The sequence below is a fragment of the Miscanthus floridulus genome, chromosome 11 (genome assembly GCF_019320115.1).
Source record: "Miscanthus floridulus cultivar M001 chromosome 11, ASM1932011v1, whole genome shotgun sequence".
In the NCBI taxonomy this organism is placed as follows: Eukaryota; Viridiplantae; Streptophyta; class Magnoliopsida; order Poales; family Poaceae; genus Miscanthus; species Miscanthus floridulus.
The window spans coordinates 51,746,810-51,774,000 of record NC_089590.1 but is presented as its reverse complement, the minus strand read 5'-3'; the positions used below and the strand labels follow the sequence as shown (position 1 = coordinate 51,774,000).

Genomic DNA, 27,191 nt, shown 5'->3' with positions numbered 1-27,191 from the left:
GAGGATTTCCTTTACGCTGCGATCGTAGTTGCTATTTATAACCCTCACCAAATACTTTTATAAATGAAAGTTTCATAATCTGTTGTCGTAGTTATATATCAATACTTCATCATGTCATTAATAGATGTTTATTTCCGCTGTAACTCTGATCACATGTTTATATTCTGCTGTTTAATTAAATTATTCATAACTCTGATAAGATGATTACATTCCGCTGTTATATTAATAAATATTATACTCTGATGTTGTATTAAAAGTGATGTAAGAAATGGTTACGAATTATGTAAGCTTTATTCTCTCATCTGTGATCCTGATGGCAAAAATGTGGATTTTCGGGTTCTCCCTTGGGGTGTGTCCGACGGAACCGAGTAATTTAGTGTTCTCCCTCGAGTGCTTAGTGTCTAATGGAAGACAAGCACTCATGTGAGGCATTAGATTAGGCGGTTTTGCCACAATAGCCGCCCAGTGCGAGCCCTCGACGGTGTCATTGACGAGGCCATCCGAATCACTTGGGAGATCGAGCGGTGACGGGCCATGGTGGAGATAGTGGCTATGGGTGAGGAGCGAGGCGGCGGGAGTAAGGGACAACAGGCGGCAATGCCGGCAGTGGCACGAAGGAGGCGGCAGTGGTGGCGATGGGTACAACCGTACAACGGCGTGGTATGAGAAAGCAAGCAACCGAGGGGAGATAAGGGGTTTGTTTCGTTGCCAAACGAAGCCTGTATCATATATCCTGGTTAGGGGGACGCAGGATGAGCGCAACCGTATTTCTGAAAAGAAAAGTGTTTGGTTGTCCGTAGCTGTGGATACAAGTTGAGCTGAGTCTATGTTTGGTAGGCTGAATCTGAGGCTGTATGGGCGGACGCAATATGCTGAGAAGGTGATTGGTTGGTTGTATTAGGTGGATATGGTGACTCTGCATCTATGAATTGGTGTGCTTACCTCCCTCCATATTGGGTTTGCTGTTTTGAATTTTTTCTAAGTCTAAAACAATAGTCAAGATCTCATCCTTATTTGTATATTTTTGCTCATTTGCTGTTGTGCTTACCATGGCTGAGAGCATCTCTAAGAGATTAGCCAAAAAGATTAGCCAAATTTACTGATTTAACTACTCTTTAAAATAGATTGACAAAAAAATACTAGAGTGCTCCAACAGACTCTGTAAACCAGAGGTTAGATGGCTAGTGAGGTAGGCTATCCAAAAATAGAGAGCGAATGAGGTGGGATGAAGAGCTACTAAATTTAGAGAGCCATTTACGGAGTCTGTTGGAGACATTTTTACTTAAATAATAGATAAATTTATATTTAGAAAACGATTTGGCTAATCTCTTGGAGATGCTATAATCACACAAGGCAGACACATATAGACACTATAATTTGCTCACATATAGTTATTTCATAGATTAAAAAAATGTAGTAACCAAGGTATCTCACAAATTTCAATATTTAAGTAAACAACGCAGGCATGCAATAGTTGTGCAAAAGTGTGTCCTTTAATAAGAACATTAAAATATTGAGCATCAGCTACGTTCAGACCTCAGACCTGCAATATTGCTTGATTTTTCACCTACACATAACTACCATTAGTCCATTACTAATGACAGTTGCAAATCTGGGGCTTTCCTAATTTTGTGCTACTAACAATATACTACTAACTTTGTAGATCTAATGTTGTGAGCAATAATATTCAGAGGAACCCTGCTCACAACAGATCTGCAGGGATAGGAACGAAGGTACGACAGGGAGGGGATCGAAAGGCCTCCATGCCAGCACCACATCGTAGACCTGGACAGGGAGGTGTGCGCTCTCATTAAAATCGACGGAGAGGGCTGATTTTACCCGGAAACCTTTCGGTGCGAACGGCCGAACCGCATGCACGCGCCGAACAGCGATCCCGCCCAACGTTTCCCGCCGAAAGCTTCGCGGGATTCGATGAGGTCTGAGTCTTGTTTTCCTATTCTTCTTTTTTTCCTTTTCTTTTTCCTTTCCATTTTCTTTTCTTTTTTTCATTTTTTCATATTTCATTTCTTTTTTCTTTCTATTTTTCTTTTCATGCTTCATTTCCTATTTTTATTTCTTTTTTGTTTTATGTGATTTTTTATTATTCTTTTATTTTTTTATATTTATGTTTATTTTATTTTTTATTTCTTTTTCCTTTTTCCCCTTTTCTTATTATTTTTTGATGTTTGCGTGTTGTATATGTGATGTTCTATTTTTATCTTTCATTTTTCTTTTTCTTTTCTTTTGATTTTCTTTTTTGTTTTATTTGTTTCTTTTTTAATTATGTTTTTCTTTGATTCATGTTTTTTTATATTTTAATAATTTTTCCTTTTTCTTTTCTTTTCTTTTTCCTTTTTCTTTTTAATTTTCATGCATCATTCATTTTTTATTTTTTTTATGTTTTATGTGTTTATTATTATTTTCATTTTTCATATTTTTCAACTTTCTTTTATTTCTTTTTTTATTTTCTTTTATTTTCTTTTCTTATTAATATTTATAATGTTCAATCTTGTTTTTTGTGATGTTCTATATATTTTTTATGTTCACGTGTTATACATGGGATGTTCAGTGATCTTTTTTCATATTCACGTGGTATGCATGTAATGTTCTATGCTGTATTTTGCGATGTTTGCGTAATATACATGTGATGTTCTCGTAGTATATATGTGATGATCTATGATGTTCACGTAATATATATTCGATGTTCTATAATATATTTAGTAATATTCTATGGTGTATTTAGTGATGTTCACTTAGTATACATGTGATATTCAAGAGTCTATTTTAGAATGTTCGAAAAGTATCCATGTGATATTCTTTTTAATTTTTTCTCTATTACGTTTTTTTCTTATGCTTTTGCTCTAGATTTTATTATTATTTTATTTTTTGTGTTATGTATTTATTTATTTATTTATTTATTTTTATGTCATATTATCATGAACCTAAAACTAGAATACTGTCTTCTAAACTTAGAACATTTTTCTGTTGAAGACAGAATATTGTTCTCTGAACCTAGAACATCGTTTCTGCTAAATAATGTTCTATCTTCATAAGATAAAAGCTCGTTAATAAAATTTTATCTAAATATATCCACGTGAGATCTTGTTTTGAAGGATTTGTTGTAAGAAACCCGATGGTGTGATCGGAATTTAATTTGGATGGTTGGTTTAGAAGTAATGTTTTTTTTTTGTTCATTGAAAGTCATTGTGTGCATGTGTGAGCTGACGTGGGAGGCATCTGTCACTGCTGCAGCGTCCTGCCGGCCGGCGCGGTGCGGGAAAGCTGCGAGCGTGGAAATTAATTGGCGGGTCAGAAGTTAATTGGCGGGAAATAATTGTTGGACGGAGATTATCGTCCGATGGGCGGACTTTAGCACGCCCTGATTTTACCGGAGAATGACGGCTCGTGCTGCTTCAGGACGATGAGTGTGGTGGGCGGACGGGAGGACTCTTGTGCGCGAGTAACCCTAACGCTTGACGAGTGCGGTGCGGACTGCATCCGTCGGGCCAAGCTAGGGAGAGAAGCTCGATTAGGGCTTCACTCTCGGGCCAGGATTCCACCGTATAGCTGCACCGGCGGAGCCAAGTTTGCATAGTGGAGACAAGCAACCAAACACTCAGCTTTTCGGGATTATAGCTTCCGCCAAGCCATGATGGTCCTGATTCACGCAACCAAACACGCCCAAGGCCGCAAGCTTCTGAGGCATGAACGTCTCCTTGAGCCGAGCTGCGATGAGGCGAGCAGAAGGTGAGCTGAGCTGGTACGTGAGGCGCCAAGGGGACGATCTCTCCAAACTTGGTGCCAATAACCGGAGGAGGAGCCACGGCGCAGCAACTTCCCTGCACATGTGTCTTTGTTTGAGCGGGGGTGCTCACGGGGACACCGTGCAGACGACCTGCACCCAATGTTTTCCTGTTTTATTATAGGATAATAATACCCGAAACAGAATAATAGCCAGACTACTTTAGGGCGGACTGAGCAACAACCAAAGTCAAGATTAACAAACAAGTAGGTCAACGGTTCGTCCACTGTAGCGGACCATGGCACGTTAGAATTAGACAAAGTATATGATTTTAATGACATAATAATTTGAGTTTGAACATGTGTTGCCAAAAAGAGAATATTTTGAGCGTGTTGTTCGTAACATTCTGTTTGTAGCCAACCATCAATGTTACACAGGTTTTATGAAGCACGGACAATGAGAAAATAATTCAAGTTTTGATGTGAAATGAAACAACGTAGTTTATACGATAACAACCATGTTGATTATGACTATCTATTATACCATATCTTCTTTGTGTGCCTTTGAATACCTCATAGTAACACGCTAACCTGAGCCAATTTGGTTCTGGTTGAGCCCGGTCAAGCTTCCTCTTGATTGAGTCTAATTAGGAACCCCAGTCTATTGGTCCAAAATTTTACAGTTAGTTAACTTTTTTGTGTTTTTATCCTATATATAATAGAATTATGCTCATGTGTTACAATGGGAAAAAAATAACACTTATAAAGGCGATAATTGTAATTTGCACTGTTGTATGACGAGCAAGGGAAGGAAGTGAGCGAGTGGATGATGGGTGATGATGGACGATTGCGGATGGTTTCACGGATGAATAATCGCCTTCGAATTTTACACAGCTGGGTCCACTTGCCTTCCTTGATCAGGTTTGGACACGTACGCGCACAGGCAAAGTTGGAAACAAACGCATGAAGCTTTCGCTCTCCTAACAATAGTCTGTAATTGTAGAATCGCACGATCCAAGGATCCAGTCGGGATCAAATGACACATATCACACTGGGGTATCTTTTTTTTAGAGTAAAAAGATGGATCGTGGTATGACGCATAGGATTAGTGGAATCGCGACAGGAAAACTCAGATCGGAGAAAATAGAGCCGGGGAAGAAAGGAAGTCCATGGACCCGAGAAACGCACACCACAATCTATCTTCTGGGCTGGGCCGCTTAACTGGACCATTCCTCTCCGGTCCAACGAGAGTTGGGCTTGCTCGCACGATTACTGCGCCGAGGACATTCTCCTGTTCCTCATCCAGCAACACTGGAACTTCAGGCTCTGGTGGAACAGCAGTCGCACACTCACACCTGACCACCTTGCTGATCCAAGCCACCTAGACCTATATGCGTTATGGTTGCAGATACCACGGTCTGCAGCCGCAATGGTAGGAGAAACGTCGCAGAGGAGAGAAAACATCGTCGCCACGCGTAACTCGCGCGCTACTCGCGTCGCTTACGGTTCCCCGCGCGATCAGCGATTCATCGGCCACGACGGCCAGGCGGAGAGGAGAGCAGAGCTGAAGTCGCCGCGTGCCCGCTTCCGGCCTCCAGTCGCCGGCGTTGCGGCCTCGCTTCTCGCGGCTCGCTGGAGCAGGCGAGCGCCGAGCAGGCAGCAGCCGAGCCTGAGCGACGGAGCGAGAAGTCTGCAGTCTGCAGACTGATTCACTGCGAGCGACCGAGGAAGTCTGCAGGCGGCGAGCGAGATGGAGCGACTTGCGAGATGGAGCAGGCGAGCGCCGAGATGGAGCAGACACTGCGAGCGACTGAGCCCTGAGCGAGCAAGTCTGCAGACTGCAGGTGCAAGCAGCAGCAAAGTAAGGTCTTGATTAGTTCCTCCACATAAAGTTGAGTCTCTATCCCATCGGATATTTTACACATGCATAAAGTATTAAATATAGATTAAAAAATAACTAATTAGTCCATGATTTGACAATGTGGTGCTAAAGTAACATATGCTAATGGCAGATTAATTAGGTTTAATAAATTCGTCTCGCGGAGTACCGATGACTTTTATAATTTGTTTTATTGTTACTATCCGAACACTTCCATGTGACACCCTGATGTGATACCCCTAAACTTTAGCCTATGGGTTTAAACAACACCTAAGTATAATTTATATGATAAGATTTATAATTTTTTAATTGCTAATTTGCAATGATCATCCATGCAAATTTTTAATTTAGATTGTCATTATAGATGATTTCTATGTCATAAAGACGCGCAAGTGATGCTCAAATGAAAAAAAAAAGTAAGTTTCTTTGTCCTCTTTTCTAAAAGAGTCACTTTTATGTGCAGTGACAACAAACATTATGATTATATATACACACACACACTTTGCCAGTCCTCGCATTTGTCTAGACTGGCCCTCCCTTTGTCATTTTGCTGGTTCCGCCACTGGTTAAGGTCCCATGCAAAGGTAAAATAAAAGTTCAGAGATGGCACGTGGAGAACCATATGTGAGAATCCTCTCAAATTATCTTTCTCTACCCAAAACCAGAAATAAAGTATCCAATGTGTTGAATTATTGATGAATTAGAAAATATACATTGAGGAAATATTAGTGAAAATATATCATGCATCATTACTGTATTGCTCCACCACGTCATGAAAATTCTCAAATTAGACAAAGCCCCTATCAAGAAAGCAATGCTCGTGGCCCACAAAGATAAATAGCGCAACATGTGAGTATGAGTTTATCAAGCCGTGGCACCACCTTTGTGCTTATGCTGGCTATGTGTTTTATGCACCAAGTATATATTGGTTAGGAATAGGCAAGGATCTCTGTGATTGGTGCTAATTCCATAAAATAAACCCTAGGATATTCTTGCCTAAATAACCGTGTGTAGTCTACTATTTTGTACGGAGTACCTACTATTCTCACTTATTACAATGATAGTTGTGAAAATAAGCAACCAAAATACATGTTCGTGGGTTGTTTTGTAGGGAACAATAAATCTTGTGGTATAAATTCTACTCGAACACCTCTCAGACCAAAGCGCCTCCTTGTTCCAAAAGCTTCTCTTCTCTCCCTTTTGCTCCTAGCTTCAAATCTTGCAAGAGTTTGAGTTGAGAGAAGCGATTTGGTGAGAGAAACGTTGATTCAAAGCTTGAACATTTGATTTCTTCGACAAGCCGGCTGGATTTGCGTTTGTTACTCTTGGGGCTTTGCTCCTAGCCAACTAGGCGTTGCCCAAGAGCTCCCGATCTGTGGGAGAATCTTGGGAAGTTTGTATCACCCTTGATTTTCTAGTGAAGAACTCAAGTTGACATTTGTGAATCCTTGAGAGAGGTAAGAAGGTGAAAGAAACTCCAACCTTAGTGGGGTGAGGAAAGGTGGTGGAGAGAGAAGGGACGTAGGTGCTCCTTAGTGGGGCAACCGAACCTTAGGATAAATCCTTGTGTCCCACGTGTTTTTTTGTTGTTGTGATTACTTGTTCTTCATTGTCTCTCTCTCCCTCAAGCTATTTCTTAAGTTTTGGCCCCGAACTACAGGTGCTCCAAGGGCAAGTGTGGCAAAACCTCCTAAGTTATAGGGCCCACATGCACCTGTCACTGTCCGACGACCTTTGACATTTATGCATATGTTTCCATTAACTTAAAAAGATTGTCGGGTGTCCTCGGGGAACCCCGAATCATCCACGATTTCTGAGCAGGATCACGTTACAGAGTCATTGCAGTATTACAACATTTATTCAAATATCAATACCAGAGTAAAAACAGCGGAAGTCTTACAATAACATAATTTACAAACCAGTAGTTTCAAACTTTACAAACTAAGTTCGGTGGTTATTACAAACCATAGTAGTAGTGGAGTGGCATAGTTAACATAAACAAACACCCAAAATAAAACTGTCCTGCCCAAGGACCAAACATTTACTTCTCATCATCATCACAAGGAACAACTGTCATGCAGCACGATCCACAACAGATCTGCTCATGAGGCTCACCTGCAACAAGGGTCAACGAACCCTGAGTACAAAAGTACTCAACAAGACTTAATCGAAATAAAACTGATAGAACTCAGGAATGCCAGCTCATGGGATTCAAGGTATGGCTTTAACAATAATCAAAGTTCTTTTGCATAAAAGCTCTTTAACAAAATTCTTTACTTCAAAGGTGAAACTTTATAAGTACCACATATGAATCTGCCATGATCCGTAATGAGATCATGAACTTCATATCAATCTCTTTCGCAGACCTTTCTCAAGTTCCAGTTATTAATCTACGATGATGAACAGTGAGTTGAGTCTCCATAACCGAGGAGCAACGACGATTCGAACCGATTAAAAACCCAGCTGGGAATTCCAGACCACACGACATATGCAGATCCCCGACCTACATATACCAACCTACCCTCGGATCCTCTAAAATAAGAACGGGTCCGCGCCACCCGAGAATACAGTACTTCACCAATCCAGCCCAATGCCACGTGGGTACACGCTATTCCCGCCATCTCTCCACTCCTAGTGCGCGAGTAGCCATTCTCATAATAGAATAGCCAAGTAAAGGCTTACCGGAGTATGTGGTTAGTACTACAAATTCTCACCTCATGCAATTCAACAACGGACGTGCCTTAATCGACACAAGCGGAAAGAACCCGCTCACAAGACCTCCATGTCTTGTGGCTCACACACACCGAGTCCACCCGGTCTAGATTTATTACTCCACATTCCCATATCACATGATAACAAGTAACCAAGGTTCCATTAAAAACTTGCAGGTGGCAGGTAATCACCCGACTTTCGTCGTTCTAAGCATAGCTAAGCAAAACTAGGCATATACGAATGTAAAACTGGTAATATGGTAAATATGGAATAACAAGGTTGGTAATGTACCAATTTGGCTTGTACTTGACTCCTAATCACTTAATGCAGTAAAAAGAAGTAAAAGCGAAATCAATTTGTAAAATACAAGGTAGGATTGTATGCATCCGAGGCTTGCCTTCGTTGACGGAAAAGTCTGGTTCCAGCGACGTTTCACAAGTATTCGATCCGACCTCAACAGACGGATTAACCTCCTCAACAACTTGATTAACTACCACGTGTTCACCTTCATTCACTACACGTAATAACAATGCCATGTTTAACATGATGCGGAATACGAAACGTGATGCTCGATGATGGATGCAAAAATTAACAACTGGAATACAACTTTTCTTCGTGGTACAGTTGCAAGTCAAACAACTAAATCTTTTTCGTAACACATACATCAATTGCCAAGGATCATTATCAACTAATGACCCAAGGTCATCACTCAATCCTAAATTTCAAACAAAAACCTAAATCATTAAAGGTTACTATTTGCTTTTATGAATTAATTATTTAATTCAAAATTATGAAATAAATCAACTTATTCTAATTGAGCTCAAAATTTTTGTAAATATTCATTACATGATAAGTAAGTGGAAAAACAAATTTCAAAACTTTTGGACAATTAAATAAGCCTAGAAAAATCATGGAAATCCATTTATTAATAAATTGAGCAATTTTTATCACGTTCAAAAAGTACTGAAAACATTATTTCATATTTTTCTTAAATACTATACATCACAGAGAAGTCACACAAAAATTGTCATAATTTTTGGAGCTCTAAATAAATCTACACAAAAATAACAAATTACATCACTATTCATTCAAATCTGAAAATAGAAAAAAATCCATTTGAACGCTGAGTCGCTGACACCATGACCCCACATGTCATCCCTAACCTCGCGCGCTGACCACGACAACGATGGCGCTGACCGGTGATATCTCGACGACGGCGAGACCAACGGCGATGGCCAAAGCACCAAAACACTCCCCTCGACTAGGTGCATCATTATAGGGCACAAGCTGGACTAGCTACGGACTGGACCGAGCACTACGCTGGCCATGGCGACCACAACGGCGCGGCTACGCTATGCCGGCGACGTGAGACCTGTAAAGCTTAAACAGATGGCCCAGGAAGCATCAGCAGCTCACCCCAAACGCGACTGAGTAGAGCACAAGGCCGGAGGAGCAACGGAGAGGTGGGTCGACGTTCCGAGCAAGCACGGCGGAGCAGATCGTCGTCGGTGATGGTGTACCGGCGACTGCAGCGGTCAAAATAAGCAACCAACTATGGATTAAGTACCACAGCATCGAGACGAAACAGAATCAACCAAAACCAAGGACGGAGATGCACCGTAGAGCTCTAGCCGCGGCGAATCGTGCTCGGCGGAGGGGTTGCCGGCCGCGAGGAAGAAGACGACGCAACTCGAGTTCTCGACGAAGACAAGCCGAATTGATGGGTCGGCTGGATGCGCAAGGAGTAAGCGAAGTTGGAACTAGCTTATCAGCGACGGTGGAGCACAACAACGACGGCGCGGGCTCGCCAGAGATGAGCAAGGCGACGGGAAAAACAGAGCAAGGAGAAAGGGCAAAGACGACGGCGGCTCAGGCTATAAAGGGGGCCAAGAAGCTCGAGGAAGCCACGCTGTGGCCTTTACCGCGCCAGCGCGACGCCAAAACGGCCACGACCGCGCCTGGAACGCCGAAGAAGGAAACGCCGGCAATGTAGCTTCGGCGGTGGACACTGTTCACAAAAATTACAGATTTGCCATTCGCCAAAATTCACAAATTACTCTTAAATTTTTATAACAACTCAAAAATCTCCAAAAACAAAAGTTGTTCAAAATCAAAAGTTCTACAACTTTGCTTTTATAACCATCTCCTAATTCGGTCTAGATTTTGAAATGAACTTTTGAATTTGAATAGGGAAATTTACCGAATTACGCCTTTTTGAATTACTCCAAATTTTTCTAAACAACTTGAAAAACTCCAAAAACAAACTTTGTATAACTTGTCAAGCTCTACGCTTTTGCTTTTGGGCTCAACCCCAAAATATGCTTAGATTTTGAAATGAATTTTTAGAGTAGGGTTTAAATATTGAAAATCAGAGTTTTCGGAATTTCAAATCAATACAAAGATTTCGAACTTGATTCAAACAATACCAAGCAATGCTTATAACATAAATGTAAACTTATTTTTAGTGAATGCATACAAAGTTTGTAATATGACCAAATGCCTTGCAATGCATATGATGACATGGCAGTTTTAGTATTTAAACACCCGGGGTGTTATAGCAAGGGAGTACCACATCACATTCATCTACATCTCAGAAAGTAGGGTAAAACTTAGACCTGATTTTGAAGCTCTTTATCTCTAATTTTGTAGCTCTCCTGTAGGGGTCGATTCTACCGACACTTGACATCAGTATCACTAACAGACGTCGGTACTACCGACAATTGCTGACTTGTTGTGTTGAAGATTTTTCTAGGCCTATTTATACCCCACTCTAGGCTTAGCAGGGATCCTTACAGTATTAGCATTATATCTCTAAATAAATTTACTATAATGATATATTCTATAACTAATCTAATGGTTTTTTTGTCTTGAATGTTAGTATTTCTATATAACTTTAGCCAAAGTTCACTCCACAAAATGTGAGAATTGCATCCTTTTATGTACGGAGGGAGTAAGAGCATCTCCAGCAGTTTTCCAATAGGACTCCCGATCCCCATAAAACTGTCATATTGGGAGAGATGTGGCAAATTTCTTACTCCGACAGTTCCCCAATATGGTCCCCTTTTTTTGGTGGCCACCAAAAAACAGTCCATCTCCCCTCAAATGAAGGAGGAGTTCCATCTCCCCCAATAAGCTAGGGCCCACCCCAACTATCACTTTCCCTCTCCCTCTCGCCTCTCTCTATCCCACATCGAGCCATGGCGCTGCCCCTACCCGCTGGAGCCGTGCCGGAGAAGAAGGGAAGAAGGGGATTCAGAGGCATGGCGAACAACTAGACAAGCCGGAGCCGTGCCGCGCCTCGACCTGATGGAGCCGTGCCGGAGAAGATGAGATCCAGCAGCCGAGCGCGTCGCTCCCTGCCTTCCCCGCATCCCTTCAGCCTCCGCTCTGCGCTCCTCCCCTCTCTAGCTCGCTCTCTCCGTTCTGCGCTCTGCCTACGCCCTAGGCGGCTAGGCTGGTTGTCGTCTGCCCTCCCGCCGCGGTGCCACCCGCTGCCTAGCGCGGCAGCACCCGAGCCCCCAACGGTGGACACCCCGGGCCGCTCGGCTGCTGCAGGAGCAGGCGAACCGCGAACAGGAAGTTTGGAACATCGCAGGATCCAGCAGCACTGGCCATGTCGTGCGTCGGGAGGAGGACGAGGGAGAGGAAAGGGAGAAAAAAGATAAACTGACAGGTAGGACCCACTATATTGATGATGAGTATTGGGGAATTGCGGGAGGAACACCCCTAATAAAACCTAAAAACAGTATTGGTGGCCACCAATACAGCTATATTTGGGGAGATGGATTTGGGAGCTGCTGGAGATGCTCTATTATCAAGGACGTGTTTGGTGTACGCCTGTGTGTGCCACGCCGTGGCCGTGGCTGTGCCAAAATTACGACGAGCTTTTTGTGCGCTAGACTTTTGGCCGTCAATGGCAAGTAAAATGAACTAACGCGCTATGGCTGCGTTGCAACACGCCGTAAGTTCGGCAACGAACCAAACGGACGCCTAAACTTAGGCGTGAGAGCTGTGGCACGTTGTGGCGAACCAAACACGTCCTAATGATGAAACCACGAGCCTAGTGTGATGTTGTTTTGTCATCTCTCCTCTCTCCTGTCTCTTGTGTTGTGCACACCTAATGTTCGCTGGTTGGTTTATGGGTTGATAAGCTCGACTGATGCTGGTTTGTTGTGAGAGAAAAATACTGTTGGCTGGCTGATAAGTCCTGACTGAAACCAACAAGCGAATAGACTGGTTGACTGATGAGTGATTAGTACCCATGCTTGTCTGTCGTGTTACAAGACGTCATCAGGTCATCCCCATGGAACTAGCTGGTGGTTAATCCGTACGAGTAGCGGATGAGCAGGACCTATCACCCATGCCAGTGGCTCTCTTATGCTTCTGGCTAATCTAATCATCGTACAACGGCTCGGAGTTGATAGATCGCGGCGTGGATGCAGAACCTTGTGTCCGGGCCAGCGTCATTTCATCCCGACTCGAATGCAGATGCAGTCGCCTGCCTATGAGGGATTGAAGGCCCTTTATTCAAATCAGTCGAAGGCTTTGCCTAGCAGGGCTCGAGCAGTCGGACTTGCTGTTCGCGGTGGACAGCAGCCGTCGTGGCCTCGTGGTAGAGCAACAACGGGTCGGCCAGGTTGGTCGGTTTTAATGGAGGGCGTCGGGCGTCCCATATGGCCCATTGGTGGCATCCAGAACTGATCACGAGCACCCACACAAAAAGGCAGCAGCCAATGCCGCCCTTCGGCTCCGTGTGCCGACACAAATGGCTGCAGGTGCACCGGAGGACGTCCGTTGCTGCTTCGATCCTTCAGCGCGGCTTGAGATACTCCTACTTCGACTGCAGCGAACCGTTAATTTCTTGCGCTAGTAATCGTGCAGTAACTAAGGGGACGTGCTACTGTCAGATGTGGACGTTCTCATGGAGTCATGCAACGGCCGCACGTGAAACTAGTAAACGACAACGAGATGCTGGCGCCAAGAACACCGACGGTGCGTGCGGCAGGTCCACGACGGACAAGCATCGCTGGTCAGTCTCATGATCTGGGAGAGATTTCATCCATGGTTGCCAAGCCCTCTGTCAAAATGTAACCCCATTGGTACGCAATTCAGAATTAGCTTGCCCTCAGTTTTCAAGTACAGGGAAAGAAGAGCCCCTCCTCTCCCGTAATCGAATCCTAAGCTATCGAATTCGAACCCTTACAATCACCGATCGACCCAATGCCACGCCAAGCAACGCCGTCGACGAACGCCTACTCAGTCGAGCGCGTCGCAGCGGCGCCTGACGACGCCCTGGCGGCCGGTCTTGACGCCGACGGCGCCGAGCCTCTGCATGGCGGCGGCGAAGTCCTCGAAGAAGGCGGTGCGGTTGGCGGCGTACCGCTGCGCGAACACCCGGGTGGGCGGGTACTCCCAGATGGCGGCGTCGGAGGCGAGCAGGCCCAGCCCGTGGGGCAGGTTCTTGTAGTAGGCCTCGTCGAAGTCCCGGGGCGTGACGATGTCGTTGAAGATGGAGACGGTGGGGTCGGTCCGGTACTCCGCGCAGGAGCGCTGCAGCGCTCGCGCGAACTCCGGGTTGAGCCGCGGGTCGTGGCCGGCGGCGCCTCGGTAGCCGTAGATGCGGTGCGCGAACTCGGCGCAGTGGGAGAATCCCACGGTGTGGGCCCCCGCCAGCGCCACCATCTCCCGGGGCGTGAGTCCCTTGCCCGCGAAGAGCCGCACCATGGCGCGCGCCGACATGTTGGTGCGGGGCAGGTTGCCCTCGACGTCGCGCGCGTCGGAGCGGGCGGAGTCGCGGCGGCCCAGCGCGACGGGGTACCGGGGCCCGCCCAGGATAGCCACGAGGTCCCGCGCCGCCAGCGCCAGGACGTCGGCGCAGGAGACCACGCCGGGGCAGGCGGACTCCAGCGCCGCCTTGGCGCGGCCCACGGCGTCGAAGGCGTCCCCGGGCAGGGAGAGGTTGATCTCCGACGCGCGCTCCGGGGCGGTGGAGGAGGAGAGCGGGGAGACGAGGACGGAGGCGTCGCAGCCGTTGACGAAGCAGTCGTGGAAGAAGAGCCGCAGCGTGCCCGCTGCCGTGGACGGGTTGGCGCGCTGCTTGGCCGCGATGACGTCCGACACGATCCGCTCCACGCGCGGGCAGCTGTGGCGGTAGTAGTTGGGCGACAGCCTGGGCGCCTTCGCCGCCGCCCCCGCGCAGCAGACAGCGAGGAGCGCGAGAGACAGCAGGAGGCGGCGGCGGAGCAGCGGCGCGTCCATGGGCGAAAGCTAGCTTGGTAGTGTGAGGGAGTAAAGGCGACGGCGGCGGTGAGATGATGGTGGTGCGTGCCCCTGGCTGGCTCGATTTGGGAGGGGAGAGAAAGAGAGAGGGGCGGGGAAAGGTGTTGGAGAGAGAAGGGGAGGTGGGGTGGGGGATTAGTGACGGAGTGAATTGATTGCGGGGTTTAGTGCGGTGCGGTGCGGTGCGGAAGCGGAACGCGGTGGTTGTTTGGAAGCTCGAGGCGGCAGGAGCTGGTCGACGCACGGATGTTGTGCGTTTTTGCATTTGTTTTCTCTTGTTTGGTACAATGGTCCCTAGTGCCGGATTAAAAATCAACACTCATGGCATCAGTTGTGATTTGAGTCCTGTCGCTGAGTCGGGAAAAAAAAATCGGTCCTTTCGCTCTCGCTCTACGGACGTGTAGTAATTTCAGAAGCTATTTCCCAGGAGAAACAAGGGCCAGCAGCACTGAACTTTTCTTGCAGTGCAGAACCAAATTCCGTTGTCATTCCATATGGCTGGCCCTTTCTCGGTTTATGGCGAATCGTGGTGAGGACCAGGCGACACAGACAGGAGCAGCGATAAAGCGGAGTGGCTCCAACGTACCAACCGTTGTGTCTCGTGGCCACAGGGCGCGCAACAAATTTTGGCCTGGAGCCGTGGCCGGGCCGGCCGGGCGCACGCGTAGGAGCCCCAGCACATGCACGACGAGAGCGCACTGCGCACCCACTGAAAGCCGTGGCATGGAGCCGTGGCGGTTCCATTTCCATCTAGAGAGCTTCCGTCCAAAGCAGCATTCTTTGCGTGCCTTTAGGATAGCCGCGGTTAGAGCATCTCTGATGAACCGTTTGGATCCTTAAAATTGAATTCATTCTAATAATTATAATTTAGACATAGATTAATTAAACTAATATTAGATTTCATCCTTCTCAGTCGCTTGATTTTTTTTGCTTATCTATCGGTCACCTGCATCTTCCCTCCCCTTCTGTTGCTAGCAGCACACCCCACCGCTGTCCACCGCACGCGGCACGCATTGCCACCACGCCACCGTCGCCTCGCGCACCATGTGCTGCCACCGCCCGCCAAGCTGCCCCAAGCACCACCGTTTTGTCACCCTTTCGTGCCCTGCATCACTCCCTCCCGTTGCACAAGTGAGCAACGCCTCCCATCCATCGTGAGGTCGGGCGCCGCCACCACCACTACCTCTTGCCCGGCAGCCCAGAGCTCGCCGGACACACCTGCGCCGCCTGGAGCTTCAAGCTCGTCGTCCGTCCCAGTGTCGTCCGGAGCCGCTAGTTGATGGGCGAGGCCGACCCTAGATCCGGAGTCATCGCGTCAATGACGACGACAAGCGTCACCTGTAGGAAGAGGTGCTTGCCGTGAGGGAGCTGAGGAGGAGCTCCGGAGCAGCGAGGTAAGCAAGGGCAAACACGAGGTTGAAGAAGATGCGAGAGGTTGACGCTGTAAGTCACCTGACCTCGAGATAGACCTTACAGTTATATATGAAATATGTTTGTATATTAATTGTTAGGCGTACAAGAAAAATATTTATATGTTGTATTTTTATTGTAGGGATGTGAGTTGAAGGGTGTGCTATAAGTTGAAGAATAGAATTATAGTATACAGCCTGTACGGGAGACCGTATTGGATCTTGGATTATTTACTGCTGGCTGGTTTAGTGTGAGAGAAAAACACTGTTTCTGGCTGGAAATTTACGATCGTTTACGACCAAGCGAACAGACTGATAATGATTTATCAAAGAAAAAAATCGCGGGCTATAGAATTTAGCGGGAGCCTGTCCCGGACGCTATCGGCGCTATAGCGCACGCTATAGCGGCGCTATAGCCCCGCTATAGCGGCAGCCAAACACAGTAGCGTCAGATGGCTGAGCACACTATAGCGGCGCTATAGCGACGCTATAGCGCGCTATTTATATACAGCCAGGCAACATATGATAAACTCATAAGCATCTTCTAAACTGATAATCATATGACAATCATAACTTTATAAGAGCAAACAGGCAACATATTCATAGTTTCATACAGTCCAAAAAGGCATATAAAGCCATAAACAGCAAAACCACATCCATAAGGTTCAAACAGCCATAACGGCTTAAGCATAAGTGCTTAAACCACATCAAACATCCATAAGGTTCAAACAGGCATAACTATTAAGTCCTGATAAATAGTCAAACAGGCAAACAGCCATAAAGGCTAAAGCATAAGACCATAAGTGCATAAGCATAACCACATCACATCGCCACATCGGCACATCCACATCATTCAGCCTCAGAAGCAAAACTAGAATCAGATGCCATATCAATGTCATTTTCTCCATCAGAAGATGAACCAGATAACTCATCATCCTCATCAGTAGTAGGGATGAACCTCTTCCTCTTCCTGGTCTGGTTACCTCCCTTTCTTTTTTCTCGTCCTTGAGGTGCAGCTGCAACTCCCTGTGATGATGCTCCAATTTCTCCTTCCTGCTCTAGATCTACTTCTGTTGGCTCAATGCCAGTGATCCACTCATTGTCTTCATCTTCTAAAGCATCACGAACAGGTTTCTCAAGGGGATCTCTGTCCTTGTTGTCCTTCTTTTGCCTCAGTTTTGAGTTGAACTTGACAAACACAAGATCCCTCATTCTGTCATGAAGCAGCCTGTTGCGTCTCTTTGTGTGGACCTGCATAGGTTTGATGCCATTATTTGAAAATTCAATAACAAAACAGGATTGAATAATTGCACAAATGAACATAGGAATCAGTAAGTCAGAATGTCAGATTCATACTTGTTCAAATGAACTCCAGCATCTCTCACAAGCTGATGAACTGCATGTCAAACTTAGAATTCTAGCAGCTAACTTTCTGAGGTTTGGTGCACTACTTCCATGATTCAGCCACCACTTAGCTAAATTACAAAAAAGTGGAAAATAGAGGACAATGTAAATTATTTGCCAAGAGAAAATAGTATATAAGAAATTTATTTGCCAGAGGATAATTTTTCATACCTGGATCAAAATGAATATTTTTGCACTGCCTTTTAGCAATGTCTTTGCCAAAGGATCCTTCAGCATCCTGAAACTTTTGAAGCTCTTCTATAATCTTGTCCTGAGTGTCTTCATTTGGAACAAGCTTTGTAATGCAAGTTATTACACCATCTCTAAATGATTCATTCTCCTCTATATCCTTCTTGTTTTGATAATAATAGAAAGGGTTCAAGTAGTAACCAGCCCTATGTAAAGGTGTCTTCAGCTTACTGTCCCACCTTTTGTCAATGAAGTGAAAAACTTCCTCAAACTTTTTACTGTCATTGTTAAACCTCTTAGAGATCTCATTCTTAGGCTCTAGTAGATACCCATACAAGAACCCCATTGCTGGCACATCACTGTCCATTCTCCTCAACACAGTAGCTAATGGCTCAAAGTAATTAACAGCAGTCTCAACTCCTTTCCAGAAAGTTTCAGACCTCACAATCTTGTTTGCTTTCTTCCCTTTGACACTCTTTAGGTAGCCTAGTTCACTGAGGTCATCTTCCCTAAAAAGCCTCTGCAATTGCTTCTTGTTTTCTAGCAAGCTCTTCAAGTTCAGATAAGCTGTAGCAAACCTTGTGACACCACACCTCACCAAATCTCTAGAAAGATACTTCCTCATCAGGTTCAAAACTCTAGTATGGCCATACAGAAAAACAGTCAAGCACTTTGCTTTGCTAATTGTTGCTGCCACTCTTGGCATCTTTCCTATGTCTTCCAGCATTAGATCAATGGTATGGGCAGCACAACCATTCCAGAAAATAGAGGGGTGCTTTGCTTTCAACAAACTTGCTGCTGCCTCATTTGGTCTTGCATTGTCAGTCACAACTTGAACTACATTTTGCACCCCTATTTCCTCAATACATTTAGCAACCAGTTCAAAAATGTATCTGCCATCTTTCTTCACAGCTGAGCAATCCACTGAATCAAGAAAACAAACTCCATACGCACTATGAACTACCAAATTCATCACACCTCTACCTCTCTTGTCTGTCCAAGCATCTGTCATAACTGAGCATCCATTTAGCTCCCAAGACTCTTGGTGAGACTTCAATAAATCCTGCACTTTCCTCTTCCTTTTTTGTAAGAATTTCCCACTCATCTCATATGGAGTTGGCCCTCTCAAGTTTCTGCCAAAGTCTCCAATAGCCTCAAGCATAAGATCAAAGCTAGGTAGTGTAACAGCGTTGTGTGGGATACTAGCTTCATAAAAAAACTGACAGATGTACTCACATGCTCTGTCCCTCTTCTCTTCCCTTTTTTCAGTTGACAGCTTGGATTGAACCTTATCAGCAACAACAGATTTGCCCTTCCTTGCAGCCACTATTTCTTCTGGTGTCAGTTTACAGAACTTATCAATAGGACCTGAAGAAGCACCTTTGCCACTCACCTTCTTCAACACAATAACTGAATTGAGTTCTTCATCACTCTGTTCCTCTCCTTCAGAATGGCTCAAATCAACTTCAGCTCTATCATCTTCTTTCTCCTTACTCTTCCTTTGCTTGTTATCCATCTTCTTTGATAGCAACTTAACCATTTCTTTTTGCACATCAGATGGAACTTTAGTACACTTTGCAACACCACATTTAGGAACTTTACCAAGGTGGTACTTGATTCTAGTTATTCCACCGTGATAAGTGTTGTCACAGTAGTTGCACTTGAGAGAACCTTTCTTGTTCACATCTGGCATTGTGCAGTGCTTCCAAGCTGGGTCAGATGCTTCATTTGATTGGTTGCCTGTGGATGCAGTGCTAGATAAGCCTACAAAGTGGACAGAACAGAATTAATAAGTGCTTGCTCATTGTCTCATTGTGATGATAACTGATAATTAATAAGTGGACACCACATTTCAATCAGTAAATAAAGTAATAAACTGATAGCCATACTTTTCCAAAGTTCAGTTACTCTGTGGGAATGACAAACATACAGTAGCAAAATGTATGGTAGAAAAATTCAAATCTTAGAAGTAGAATCATGCATTCCAGAAGTACTCAGTAATCATCTGCCAGTAAGTACAGTAACAAATTTCATTTTAGTTTTCATTTTTCAACATCATATTCATATATAAAAAACCTGAGCTCTCCTAATTAGACTATTCAGAGAGATACAATCATGGAGGGCAATAGAACATGCCATGTTCCTAAATGAACTAATCAAGTAGTAAATCAAAGTATCAAACACATCTCCATAACACAGTGATGACTGATGACACAACCAAAGGTAAGCATCTAGCATATGCATCTCCATCACCAAAGAACAGGGGAGAAGAACAGGGGAGAAGAAATTACCTATTGTTGGCGCACTACCATCAAGACTTCGATTGATTTCGCTTGGCTCAGTCATTGTTGACACTTGAAGGAGTGCGCCCAGCCTGCCGCCGTCGCCCAGCCTGCCGCCGTGGCCCTGGCTCCCGCCGTCGCCCAGGCTGCGGCCGTCTCCCAGCGTGGGAGGGCGGAGTGGGAGGGCGGCCGGAGTGGGAGGGCGGACGCCGGACGCGGAGGGTGGAGGTCGAGAGTTCGGGTGGAGGGCGCGGTCGCCCAGCGGCCGCTGTCGCCCAGGAGGTCGGGTCGAGTGGCCAGGGTGAGGAACTGACGATGGACTAGGGTTCCAGCACTTTTGGCTCGTGTATGTTTCCCTGAATCGGGCCCTTAGTGGGCTATATCTGACCGGGCCGCGTTTTTTTTGGGTCAGCCAGAGAAACAGCAATAGCGGCCATTTAGCGGCGCTATGGCGCTAAAGCAGTTTAGCGGCGCTATAGCGCGATATAGCGGCAATAGCGCGCATAGCGCGAATATGAGTAATATCGTCGCGCCAAGTCCTCTGGGCCGCTATAGCGGCGCTATAGCGCCGAAATAGCGCGCTATTTTTTTCGTGGTGATTTATAGAATCCATTTTCATCTTCCACCCTATAAATTTGAGCTAGGCTTATTTGTGAGCTTGAGAATGTTATGGAATGTTAAATTTCAGACCAAATAGCCTAATCCATTATTGTCATGTTCGCTTGGCTGATAAGCCATGGCTGAAAGTACCGTTGGCTGATTTTTTGTGAGAGAAAAATACTGTTCGTTGACTGAAAAAAATACGACTTATAAGCCAAACGAACAGGGCGTATGTAGATTTTAATTTCTCCAAAATAAAGGGATTCAAATAGCCCCTAAGAGTATCTAAATTTTTCTCTAAAAAACTCTATGTTTTTCAACTTCTTAAAAGATGTTGGGAGAAAAGAAAAAGACCATCTTCAATTCACTTTAAAAAAACAAAATTTGGACCCACTTGTTTTTTTTGTGGTACTTTTTTCCCGCGCGGCAGTCATCGTGGTCGTGCAAAGCTACGCCGCCGCCGCCGCCGCCGCCGCCGCCTTTCCTTCGTCGTTCCTTGGGTAGAGACACGCCATCAGCAGGCAATCAGGTAGCGGTAGCAGGCAAGGCGGTGGCCAGAGACACGCCATCAGCAGGCAAAGGCACGGCCGGCCACACGGAGACATGGCCAGAGACAGGGACGCGGCACAGAACACAGGGAGCCGTGGCTCCAGACGACGCCGGCGGCCACGAAATACTCCTCTGGACGGCAGCAGAAGAAAATCGCCCAGGGGAAGGATACGCGCGAGCGGAGCGGCGCGTAACCGTAACTTTAAGTAGTTTTTTTTTTTCTGTTTTTCCAAGTGCTAAAAGATTAGGAGGATGGATCGTGAGTTGTTGGAGATATGTTTTTTCCAGTCTTGCTAAAAATTAGGATTAGGGAGGCTTTTAGGATACTATTAAAGATGCTCTTATGCTTACAGTCATGGTACCTGGGTAATTACTTTAGCAGTAGTACTCAAAACCATCAAGAGCACGGACAAGTTGGTCCTTCGGTTCCATTGGTGCAGTGCACCGGTTCCAGCAAAAGGAAAAGCCCAGCAGCAGGGGCGACGCCTACCGTCCAGTGGAGAAAATCTCAGAAATGTGGAAACCAGCCAACGGCCACCACCCATATGCCATACGGCGCATCCGGCGAGACACGCGGCGCAACGGGCCGGACGGTACCGCCACCCGGTCCGCGGATACGGCGAGCGCGCTGCGTGCGCGTTGGGTTTGCGGGTACTCCCAGCTGTCCCGGTCGCTCGCGGCTCGCGCGCGCGCACTTGTTCTCGCCGGCCGGGAAGCCAAGAAGCATCCACCTCCACCTCCATCGTCCTCGTGCGTCCCTCTCCGATCCTGCTAGCGCACAGCTGGGTATCCGATATTGTTATTGCGCCGTCTTTCCCTTTCGTAGAGCCATGCACACGGACACGGTTGCAGCCCTGCCGCGCTGGGTATGGCACGGACAGGGGCGACGCGGGGAAATCACAAGAGGACAGGGACAGCGATGCTTGCGTCGGAGTTTGGGAGGGAAATCCTTTGCGCGCACGCTTCTTTAGCGTTCAGGGTTCACATGCACGCCTTGCACGACCGTCAAGATGCCGTCAGTACAACATTATCAGCGGGTTCTGAGTTTTGACCCTGCATGGACATGGACGACGGATGCAGTTCCAGGACCGTCAAGATGCCGTCAGTACACATTATGGGCGGGTTTTGAGTTTTGACCCTGCATGGCAGCATGGACAAGGACGACGACGGAGGGCGACCCAGGGCAGGCACAACCGCACAACGGACGGTCCAGGTCTTTCGACAGCTGGTGACGCCGCCAGCAGGTGGTGCACAAACAGTGATACAGCTCACGACGATGGGCCAAGGCGCGCCCAGGCGCTCGGCCACAGGAAGGATAGGATAGGCATACGCTAGCTGGCTGATATGCGTACGCATAGAAATACATACAGGTGATGACAAAAGTCCCGAGCTGACCGAGGACGGGAAATGAATTGCTCTGCTCAGGGGACCAGCTGAGCTGACCGACCCCGGGCCGCGCATACGTAAGTACATCACACATGACACACATGTAAAGACAAAATGCCTTGCCTGTATATATACGTACATACACCGATGTAAGAGGTGTTAGGTTTCTCCTCCTAAACTTTAAACTTTAGACGTTGTCCCATCGGATGTTTAACACATGCATGGAGTATTAAATATAGACTAATTACGAAACTAATTGCACAGCTTGCAACTAATTTACGAGACGAATCTTTTAGGCCTAATTAGTCCATTATTTGACAATGCAGTACTACAGTAACATGTGCTGATGACGGATTAATTAAGCTTAATAAATTTATCTCGTGAAATACCGATAAATTCTGTAATTTATTTTTTTTGTTAGTATCTGAACATCACATGCGACACCCTCGCTATATCTTCTAAATTTTAGTCGTCGATGCATGTACTCGGTTTGAGTTTTGACGCGTCGGTCTCAGAATTAACGAAGTGGCCTACTGGCTCGTGTTTCTGGGCTGGGATTTCCGGAGCGACACGGCCAGGCAAACCTCCGCCACCCACCCAGTCCAAGAATCCATGGCTCCATGCGCGTCTCGTCGCGGGCAGCTGTGCGGCCGTTGCTGGAGCTTTTGGGAGAGATGCTGCAGCGCGAAGGTGGGCCGCGGACCGGCGGACGAGAGCCCGCGATGTGGGCAGGCCCCCAATTCATATGGACAGGATATGGGCTTTCAAGTAGAGGATCGATCCAGCTCCTTCATCACTGGTTCTGTCTGTTTCCCTCGACCATCCTTCGCCGGTGCTGACTGGTGAGCGGTGACCACTGCGGAGTCCATCGACTCTCGAGACTCCTCCTTGCCACCTTGGTCCCGGGCTCCCGGCCCCCGTGTGGTCGACGTGTGTGTGTGACCTGCGTGACACCGATTCGAATGCAACCCACACCACACCAACTGAAAAGTGGAAAAGGGATTTGCTATATTTTAGGTGTCTTAGATATAGACTTTTCTTCAGAAGACAGTCATAGAACATCACGTGTATATTATACGAATATCACAAAATACATCATAGAACATTACATGCACACTACGCGAACATCACCACACGTCGCCTGAACAGCAATCACAAATTTAGGAGACGGTTGTATGTACGTGAACATCGTAAAATACATTATAGACCATCGCATGTATACTACGTAAACATCGCAAAATTCATCATAGAACATCACCTGAACAACTTACACAAAATTCTGACGACTAAAGCGTAGGAAAAGTGAAAAACTAATATTGGCGTCGATGCAGTTATTATTCATTGCTTACGGCTCCAACTGGCAATCTGGCAGATAAGCATAATAAGCCGCTAAGGTTCATCTGGTCTCCAACTCTCCATGCTGTACGGGCACGGCGCACGGCAACGACAAAGCTCGGTGGAGGTTGGTGGCGCTGCAAGTGATAGTATGATGCAGCCACGCAGCGCGTGGTGACCAGCGACATCTTTCATGAGCGTTCGTTCCATTCAACCCATTCCTGATTTTTTACTAGTACCGCCATGGCCCATGGACATACATTATGTGCGGCCAGAGCAACACGACAGGAACATGCGACGGAGGCTACATAGTACGTTGCTGGAGAACAGATGGACTTGGCATTTGCCTTTGCCTCAGTTGGTCGCCCGTTAGTATTTTTCTTTTACCGTCCTGCCTGTTTCATGCGAAGACCCACTAAGCTTATCGTAATCTCAGTTGCCATGCCAGACTGGCCTATGCATTTGCAAGGGCTGGTCATTAAACAATCATCGTGTCCTGGCGACCCTGCTGTACATTATGGCGTTTCATGAGCATGCGAAACAGGTCTTACTGCATGGAAGGACAAATTTATTTACTTTTAACCCCTTTGCCATCATGGTTGTAAGTAGAATGCTAATCCGGCTGTTATACGGGAGTTAGATTCTTTGACATTGTAAGACTCTGTATTTGCTGCTGAACAAATGAACAACCGGCAGCTAATAAGGTAAACAGTGGCAAGCAAAAACACTAGAAATTTTGGGACATTGATCCACCCCAGATGGATTTTACTGCTACGGATTTTTACAGGAACAGAGAGTCACCACAAGCCCATCAACATCATCATCACAAAAGATAGGAGTACGTACTACCAACAAACAAACAGCAGAGCACATCAATCAGCAGCTAGCTAGATAGCTACAGCCTACATCTACGCCGACGGGGTCGGATCATACAAAACGTGGCGCCATTGGTGCGCCCACGAACTCAGGCTGCTTTTCGGACGGGGAACACGCTGCCACCCATAGCCTCCACCCCCATTCTCTCGGACTCACGGGCACTTGGTCCTGTTGCCGTGCGTGGTCCAGTCGGTGTAGCACTTGCCGCACGTCTGCTGGTTGCCGGCCGTGCCCGCCGGCACGCAGCGGCAGACGCTGCAGCACTTGAGGCACGCCCGGGTTGCACCGGTTCTTGCGCGACTGCGCGCCGCACCGCACGTCGCACGCGCCCCCCGCCAGTCTGCATGCATGCGCCCCGCCACCGCAGCACGCCAAGGAAAATGTCGGCAAGGGTCAGGCGACGCGAGGAGAACAAACAAGGATCATGACACAGAGGCTGGCGACTATTTTGCGGTGGCTGTACCTTTGGCGGGGTCGACGATCTGGTGCGGCGGAGGGGCAGAGCGGAGGAGCCGGTGGGTAGCCGCCCGGAGCAGCCTGGTCGAAGTCGAACAGGCCAAGCCCCAGAGGGTTTCAGTTTCAGAGAAATCAGGCGGCAGGGGGGACAAGAATGGACTACTACTGATTGGTTTCACCATGACGCATGCATGATTGATTGATTACCTTGGTGTTGCTGTTGGTGAGGAGGAGGAGAGACGCGACCAGGGCGATGACCACCGCGAGCTTGCTGGGAGCCATTGGTGTGGTGCCTATGGACTCCGGAGGAAGGATGAAGCCTGGATCGGATGGAGGTTTCTCGAGAGCTGTGGAGAGGCTGGGGCCTCCTCTTCTTGTGTGGTGAACTGGCGAAGGCCAAAGCTGGCCAGGGTTAAATAGCCAGAGTGAAAGAATGCTGGCGCTGCCGCTGTAGCCTGGGGAGTGATGGTCTGATCTGAATGTCTGATGGAGCGCGTCAGTTCTGTGTGCGATCCTGGGCGCGGTCAATGCGCCAGGTTGGCTCCGGGGCAGGGCGCGCGTAGCGCCCAGACCGCCCGGCGGAGTGAGCAGGTGGCCTGCACTGCACTTTTACGGCTCTGCGCTGCCTCGCCCAATCGCGGCATCTGTTCGCTATCTTGGTAAATGGAACCCAAATACACCACCCATTTCACGTTTGATAGTGCTATTGGTAAATATTTTAATATCTATTTTTGCCTTCTTTAGCGAAAAAGAATTTTTTCTACAAATGAGTCTCCAAAAGAGAGAATACTTAGATTTAGGTTATGCCTCTTGTAACACCCAAAATAAATCTCCTGTATAGGAACTCTGTTGGAGACTGTCGGTGTCGATGTTTTGGGTCCGGCGGGTCCTCAACCGACTAGTGAAAGTGTACTGCGTGCCTCTAATCCCGGATGGTGATGCAAAGAGACACAACGTTTATACTGGTTCAGGCAATAGGTGCCCTACGTCAAGTCTGAGAGAGCGATCTTGTATTCCTTGCATCGATGTGCTTGTAGTAGGGGCTTACAAGCTGAGCGAGAGAGGGAGCTAGTCCCAGGTCTCTACGCGGAGTGACGGGGGTTGCTTGAAATGTTGATCTCTTGCAGTGAGGAAGCGTGTGTGTGTTACAGAGCGTTGTGCGTTGCTTGTACGTGTGAGTCTCCCTTTAGAAGCGGCCCTGGTCACCCCCTTTTATAGTTGAAGGGAGGCACAGGGGCGGTACATGTATTTGCTATGTGGCGTTTTGTGAGCAGAGGCGGCATGTCTGAGCCCTGTAGCTCGTCACTGTGGCGGCATAGTCAGTGGAGCGGCCTTATCCTCGGTGCACTGGAGCGACGTGCCGGTCACGCCTGATCCTGTGCGACGTGGAAGCTCCTGTGATGGCATGTGCACCTTCTTCTGTTGGAGGCGTGCTGGTTGCTGTATGTTTGACCGGCGCGGGGAGCCGAGGCTGGGTAGAGGCGACGGCGCGGGTGTGCTGACTTCGAGGATACAAGAGTTTGGCCCTGTGCACGACGTGGGAGCTCCTGCGGCTTGACGCAGGGTATGGCGCATACTGCGAACGACGTGCCGATCCTAGAGTGCTGGCAACGTAGAGAGCCGAGGCCCAGTCTGTGCAGAGGCTGAACCATTGCGGGGGGCTCGGTGGGCGTGAGTCCTGAGGCTATAGGAACCCGGAAGCGGATAGCCGAGGCTCAGAGGGAGCAGTCGGTCTTTGTACGTCGATTCCGAGGCTACAGCGACCCGGACTTGACTCTCCACGCCGCGCTGTCCTTGGAGCAGGGGTTAGACAGCACAGTGCAGCACGGGTGTCAGCCGTGGGCACAGTGCCGAGCACAGCGGCCCGGTAACCCCTGCCCCGTCCTGTCTCGGACGGCATGGCGTCGATGTGACTCCCATCTCGTCGGCCACTCCGCTGTATCGAGCCGTCGTTCAGCTGACATTGCGGGAGTAGTTGGACGCGTTGGTTGGATGTGACGTCCTCATCCGAGGCCTTGTGGCATGGGGCCTCACGCACGTCGGAGAATCGGTATCTCGTCCGAGGCCTTACGCGTGGGGCCTCGAGCGAGTCGA

General features: G+C 47.4%; 2 protein-coding genes across 2 annotated transcripts; both read right to left on the bottom strand.

The window, feature by feature from the left end:
- Positions 1-13,410: 13,410 nt before the first annotated feature.
- Positions 13,411-14,722, bottom strand: LOC136493356 (peroxidase 31-like). Its single transcript, XM_066489433.1, has one exon. The coding sequence runs from the start codon at positions 14,588-14,590 to the stop codon at positions 13,589-13,591; it is 1,002 nt and encodes a 333-aa protein (XP_066345530.1). The 5' UTR covers positions 14,591-14,722; the 3' UTR covers positions 13,411-13,588.
- A 2,147-nt stretch (positions 14,723-16,869) lies between these two features.
- On the bottom strand, positions 16,870-19,306 carry LOC136491940 (uncharacterized). Its single transcript, XM_066488133.1, has 3 exons — positions 17,596-19,306; positions 17,377-17,495; positions 16,870-17,271 (listed from the first exon to the last, which is right to left on the bottom strand). The coding sequence occupies exons 1-3, from the start codon at positions 19,304-19,306 to the stop codon at positions 16,870-16,872; spliced, it is 2,232 nt and encodes a 743-aa protein (XP_066344230.1).
- Positions 19,307-27,191: the final 7,885 nt, after the last annotated feature.

Excerpts from the sequence above, each read along its gene's own strand:
- LOC136493356 (XM_066489433.1), bottom strand. The coding sequence starts at position 14,590 with ATGGACGCGCCGCTGCTCCGCCGCCGCCTCCTGCTGTCTCTCGCGCTC.
- LOC136491940 (XM_066488133.1), bottom strand. The coding sequence starts at position 19,306 with ATGCCAGATGTGAACAAGAAAGGTTCTCTCAAGTGCAACTACTGTGAC. Across the intron at positions 17,496-17,595 it reads AAATATTCATTTTGATCCAG|CTAAGTGGTGGCTGAATCAT; the intron begins GTATGAAAAATT and ends TTTGTAATTTAG. Across the intron at positions 17,272-17,376 it reads GCTGGAGTTCATTTGAACAA|GTCCACACAAAGAGACGCAA; the intron begins GTATGAATCTGA and ends AAACCTATGCAG.